The following is a 6,727-nucleotide window of genomic DNA, read 5'->3' as shown; positions in this document are numbered from 1 at the left end:
TAAGCCACCAGGGAGGTCCACCCAGGTTCCTTTATTTATAAACAGGAATATTTACACACACAACCGTTTGGATTGCAGAACCCGGTAGTTCACTAAATACTCATTTTCTTCCCCTTCTATCATTTCTTAAGAAGCCTTTCCTCACTGCCGATATATACTGCTAAGATCACATCTTGAGGTGAGAAATGATGACTGTTTAAACAAAGTGTCTTTGGGATGGCCGTGTCGGTATGAAAAATGATACTGACATAAAGTGGTCATAAAGTGAGGCGTGGAAAGATCTACAAGCCGAGCTGGCTTTTAGTTTTAGGGCCTCTGAAATTTGCTGGCTAAACTTCCTTTCAGAATCTATTTTTTTTTTTAAAGATTTATCTATTTATGCACACAGAACTGGGGTACAGCCAGAGGTGCAGGAGTGGCGAGAGGATTCACCAGAGCAGAACAGGCAGATCGAAGAAGTACACGGTTGAGGGGAGCAGTGGGCAGGTCAGGAGAGGTCTGCTGTGCCACGTGGGTCACCTCCGGAGCCGGGGATCGAACTCACACTGAAGCGGCTGCAGTTACTTGCAGTGCTGTATCCTGGCCCGTGTGCCACCAGGGAGGGCCGTAGAATCTGTTATAAATTGTCATTTGTTTGGTGTCCCTGTGCTTGGGTTATTTAGGGTTACTCGTATATTATTTTTTGCTGTGGTAACATTAGTTTATAGCACTGTTTATGATCTTGAGATACAGGATCACCCCTTTTGAGATGCATATTTCCACACCATACACACCACCAGAGGGTGAGAGTCTTCTTTGGAGGAGTCTCTGGAGTTATTTTCTGCCTCACAGTAACATGACAGCACCAGTGGCCTGGGACTGCCATATTTGTGGCTTCTCACTCTTCCCTTCCAGACAGGGTGGCTGGGTTAGCTGGTTTGTAATAACTTGAGGCTTCAACAGTCCTCCTCCCAGGAGTTAGACTGCTGTTTATTAAAGACTTTTATTCCTGAAGTATCATATGGAGGTGATTTCCTCCACCTGTGCTCATCAGCAGCGCTGCTGGAGTTGTGGGTTTTTTTCCCCCCACCTCCTTGTGAAGGACCACGTCCAGCTGGAGAAGCTCACCTCCATGTCTCAGGGATGCACAAAGACAGGCGTGGCCAGTGGCCTCTGTGTGCAGTGAGTCCTATGGACACCCCTTGGCTCCCTCAGCCCACACCCCTTCTTTCTCACCTCCGTGAGAGGCGGGTGGCAGGACCCCCTGGGCTTGCCTGGCTGTCCCGCCAGGGTAAACCCAGACCAGACTTTCCTGGTCATCAGTGTGTCGCTTAGGGACTATGTCAAAATGTAGCTCTCCCCAGCCCCCCCACCCCAGTGCCCCCCTGCCCGAGATTCTGACTCTAAATAACACCCAGGATTCTGTATTTCAAACTAGTTTCCTCCAGTGATTCTCCTGCAGGGAGGCTTCTAGGCACTGGCTGTTGGGATGTCTCGCAGGGCTCTAAGCTGTGTTCATGAATGGTTTCAGAGTGGCAGGCCTTCTTCCTTGTTGAGAATTGGGATGAATGTGTGAATGTTTAACCTTTTTAGTTGACTCCTGTGCTAGGAATTCAGGCTCAGAGGCTAAAAACAGGTTATGCTGGATCTTAAATATGTAAATAGTTCATGTTGTGTAAATAGTTTAATGTTTTAAAGATGTTTCCATCATTTGCCATGATGATGTGATGAGAAAATTCCCAGAAGAGAAATCATACTTTATCATAATCATTTGATATTTAATACTGACTTATTTTTTCAACGTAATCATCACTATGCAGGGTGAAAAGTTTGGACCATTTGCTGGAGAGAAGAGAATGCCTGAAGACTTGGATGAGAACATGGATTACAGGCTGATGTGGGAGGTGAGAATGCACTTGCTATTTTAGATATTTAAAGTGTACTTTCTTTTTCCTTCTGACTTATTGCACTAAGCATGATCCCTTCTACTTCTATCCATGTTGGTGCAAATGGCATGGATTTACTTTTTTGATTACTGAGTAGTATTCCATTGTGTATATATACCGAGTCATCTAATTTTGGGCATTTGGGTTGATTACAGTCTTTTTTTTTTTTTTTTTCTATTGTAAATAGTGCTTCAATAAACATAGGGGTACAGATGATCTTTTGAATTAATGTTTTTGTGTCTTTGGGTAGATCTCTAGGAGTGGACTTGCCAGGTCTTATGATAGTGCCATTTTTAGTAGTCTGGGGAACCTCCACACCACTTTCCATAGTGCATATAAAGCAGAGATATTCTTCAGGGGAGGGACGAGGTGATGATGTGTGGGAGAAATGGGGAGGGAGGGGAGTAAACATTGTTTTAAAATGAACAACAATTAGATATGTAAATCAATAAATTTAATTTAATAGATGAAGCTTCCTTCTCTCCTCTTGAATGCATTCACAAGGCAACGTTCGTCAGTGACGGTTTCAGCTGCTCACTACTGTGGACACTGTTATGATTACCACCAAAAGCCTAGTTTCCATCCTTCCCCATACATTGGGCTCTTTCACCAGATGCACCATTTGGGGGTAACCTCCATCTCGGGGCTTGCTATTTCTGCATCTATGTACAAGGTCTTTGGGTATGTTTACTTACTTTGTGAGAATTCAAACGAAAAGGTTTTGTGCTTTTCTGTAATTGTGTTAGACTTAGCAAGTCGACTTGAAAAGTAGAACAGTGGGGGCCTCCTGGTGGCGAAGAGGTTAATGTCTTGAGTTCCACTGTGGCCTGAGTTCCATTCCCAACCAGGAAAGTGACCCACACGGTGCAGCAGACCTCTTCTGTCCCGCCCACTGGTCCCCTCAGCAGTGTGTTTCAGTACATCTGCCTGCTCTGCTCCCCACTCTGTCTCTGGTGAATCCTCTCACCCCCCTGCACCTATGGCCTGCACACCAGTTCTTCTGTGTGAAAGAAAACAAAAAAAGAAGTAGGACAATGGACCATCAGTTTCTACTTTGGAACCTGGACCAGCCGGTTGTGGTCAGACCTGAACAGAGTGCAAAGATCTGGGCTGAGAACGCAGGGAGGAGCAGCAGGGAAGTGAATCTGGGGTGCTCAAGGGACAGAGTCTGGTGAAGGGGTCAGTGGGGCATAGGGCCAGCAGGCCATCATAGATTAGAGCAGGAGGGTTGCAAGCCACAGGCATCAGGTGATCTGGTCGTTTCTTGAAAGAGTGTTGTGTCTTTGTGAGGAGGAGAACAGGCTGGAGGAGGCATGAGCAGGGCAGAAGGCCAGTAGGAGCCTGCTTCTGTAGGGGAGTGGACACTGATGTTGCCTGTCTGATGCTTGCTGATGGACAGTGTGTTGGAAGGAAAAATCCAGAGTGACTTAAAAAAAAAAAAGATTTATTCATGCATACAGAGCTGGGGTACAGGCCAGATGGTGAGAAGATTCACTAGAGACAGAGTGGGGAGCAGAACAGGCAGATCAACAAAGTACACTGCTGAGGGAAGCAGTGGGTGGGTCAGGAGAGGTCTGCTGCGCCATGTGGTCACCTCCGGGGCGGGGATGGAACTCATGCTGAAGTGGCTTTAGCTTCTCAGTGCTCTGCTTTAACCTGCTGTGCCACCAGGGAGGGCCCAGAGTGACTTCTAATTTGGCAAGAGAAGTACCTGGGGAAGGTGCTGACTTTGCTGAGATAGGATGGGCCCCTCCTTTGTGAACTTCTGAAGACAGGGCATTGTTTTAGTGACCTTTTCTCCGTAGATGTTAGCAAGCATCTAGAACATAAATGTACTTAAATAAAATTCAGTTCACCATGCACAGTATTTAATAAATCGTTCCTATTCAATGCACATAGTTAATACCTGCTTTTTATTACCCTCACCAGTGACTTTCTTAGAAAACCTGTCACTTAAAGGTTAAACCAGGGAAACAGCTATTACTTCTCCTAGTGTTTTATTGCCTTGGTTTTGCTTACATTGTAGATGTTTTTCTTTTCTTTGTCTTGAAAATGGAGAATTGACTAAAATAAGGTTTTTAAAGGAGGTGATTGGTTGGCTATTAAATCAGATATTTTGTTTAGATATTTTTTTTTCTTTATTTGCAGTTATTTTGTGATCACAGCTGTTCTGCTGTCTGGGAACTTGATTCAGCACCAGATTTCCAATATGTTTTAGTTTTTGGAAAAAAATGTTTTCAATTGTTTAAAATCTTTTATTTTCCTTTATTGTTTATGGAAATCCTTTTAGGTATTTGGAACAAAGAAGTCTCTTTACCAAATGTTTTTTCTGTTGCAGATGATAACATTTTGTTTCAGGTTCCAAATGGAACTGCTTAGAGTAGACGTTTGTGGAAAAATACCACCGAGGGTACATTAGAGAACACTGGGGATCCTCAAATGTCAGAGAGCCTCTCTGCTGCACTGTCTTCTAGCTAGGACTAACGCAGATCGGCTGAGTGTTGCATGTTCTGAAAGTCCTGCATTTGTCTACTCTGAACAAGATGGTACCCATCAGAGAGGTAGTCAGCTTCCTGCCTTCCAACTAGATCTGACATATGTCTAAGAAAGCCCCGGAATGTGCAGGTCACGGGCAGGCAGGAGGCTGCTGCCCTGCAGAGGGACAGAGTGGGTGGGAAGAAGGTTCTGTGTGGGCACAGGTGGGCAGGACTGCCGCCCCGGGCCAGGGCAGAGACTGCACAGATAGAGTCCTTTTCTCTTGGGAAGAGGCTAACTTGGTGGTGGTGATGTGGCCTGTTTGCTGCTGATTTGGGAGAAGTAGGTGGAATCCTAAAGGGAGCTGAGATTTCTCAGCGGGCCAGTGGGTCCAATCTCTAAATCTTCAGCCTCAGGTCTGTGCTTCTATCACTCCCTACGGGAGTCTGCTACAGCAGTCTGCTACCTGTTGGGGGCGTATGCCTTGAGATAACGCACTCAGGGTCTTGATTTCTCTGGCTGGGCTAATGGTCATGGTACTCTCTTCTGCCCCTACTTCCTGTGTGAGTCAGGTTCTAACTCTGGTATGTCTCCTTTAGGTTTTCTGTTCTTTTCCTCCATCAAAATGGAAATCAAAATGAAATGCACAGTCAGAAGTTTATATGTGATTCTTTATGTAAAAGAAATTATAAGTTTTTACATAAAAAAATTATTTCTCAGCAAGACCTGAAGATGCCATTTTGGCCACCCATTTTTTTTTGCTCCAAGAAAAAAAAAATTGTTTATGTTGGCAAGATTATGAAGTAAATGATGGAATTGAAATTACTTGGGAAATTATGAGAATAAACTTAAAAGTGAGGGATCAAACAGTTGCCTCTACAGCACAATCCCTTTCTAGCAGTAATGAAGATCCATGGAGTCTAAGTTTGAAAAAGAATTGAAATATTTTCTTTGGCTTTACATGAGTCATGTGACATCACCTTCTACCCAATTTGTTTCAAAGGACATCAGAATATACCAAGAAGGTTAGAGCTCATGGCTTACATAAAATGGCTTGCGGTATAGATTTAGAAAACTGTTTACCTATCAGTTTTTTTATGGAGAATAGTTTTCTATGGTCATACATTTAGAGAATAATGTTTCCCAACATGTGTGTTTACTCCATGCTATATATTAGAAATATTTACTTCAGAAATATATAGTTAAGTTATGAATTAACTTGGATAGATGTAGCTTCGAAATTGATCAACATTTTATTCTAAATTAAGTCAAGTTCTGTAGAAAAGGTAAACCCGTGTTATCAATGTGGATCTGAATGTGTTAAAGGCCAGTGATTTTTTTGTTACATGGATTCATTTGTTAAATTCACTTATTTTTGTGTGAGTAATTTTACTCACTGCCAGTTTATGCAAGTAGTAAAATCAATGGAAGATACTACTTTTAAATCTTAGTTTCTTTGCCAGTATTGAGTGGTTGAGCTGTGGAAGAATTTTACAAGGATCACTTATGTCCATAATTTTCTTGACAAAAGACTATTTGAAAAATCCTCACTAATCAAAGGCAAGAAAATTTCAGTGTTACTTTCTCACTAATACTGTATATAAATGAATTAAATTTGCAGCTCCAGGGAAATAATGCAGCTGGTTGTTGAAATAAAAACTTTTAGCCATACAAACAATTCTTTACATATTTAAAACATGCATATGCAAATGATTTGACTGTAATATACAGTGTTATGTAAACTTGCTGTGAAAAGCCATAGAAGCAATTTGATGCTTTGTTGCTAGTGATGATTTAGCCTTACTGTTCAATTTTTGTACATGTCTTTTTAAATTCAATTTCATAATGCTTTATTGACGTAGTGTTGTAGTGTTATGAATTTACTTAGCTTGGATAGATGTAGCTTTGAAATCGATCAACATTTTATTCTAAATTAAATCAAGTTCTGTAGAAAACCAGTTTTATCAATGTGGATGTGACTGTGTTAAAGGTCAGTGACTTTTTGTTACATAATTTAGTTAGTGGAAAGTTTTAAGCATCTTTGGAATAACTTGGTTTGTAAATCTATTTTTGAAATGATAAATTTTATTCTAAACATATATTAATTTTTCCTGATTAAAATTGATATGTAAATTTATATCCTGTAAAACACTTGCAGGAACTTGTTCTTGAAAATTATACCCAGGCAGGCCCTCCCTGGTGGCGCAGTGGGTTAAAGCACAGCTAAGGCCACTTCTGCATGAGTTCGATTCCCGCCTGCCCCGGAGGTGACCACATGGCGCGGCAGACCTCTCCTGACCCGCCCGCTGCTCCCCTCAGCAGTGTAC

At 42.2% G+C, this 6,727-nt stretch overlaps 1 protein-coding gene across 1 annotated transcript in view; it reads left to right on the top strand.

Annotated features, from left to right (window-relative positions):
- The first annotated feature begins 1,793 nt into the window (after positions 1-1,793).
- PRDM5 (PR domain containing 5) overlaps positions 1,794-6,727 on the top strand; it is a 136,339-nt gene continuing 131,405 nt past the window's right edge. The window contains exon 1 of the mRNA XM_004686487.1: positions 1,794-1,883. Within this exon, the coding sequence (XP_004686544.1) occupies positions 1,794-1,883 (90 nt within the window). The remainder of the gene's footprint in view (positions 1,884-6,727) is intronic.

This window comes from Condylura cristata, unplaced genomic scaffold (genome assembly GCF_000260355.1).
Source record: "Condylura cristata isolate star-nosed mole 26May11 unplaced genomic scaffold, ConCri1.0 scaffold00021, whole genome shotgun sequence".
Taxonomy (NCBI): domain Eukaryota; kingdom Metazoa; phylum Chordata; class Mammalia; order Eulipotyphla; family Talpidae; genus Condylura; species Condylura cristata.
Note: the sequence above shows the minus strand (reverse complement) of the source record. Positions and strands in the feature narration are given on the sequence as shown.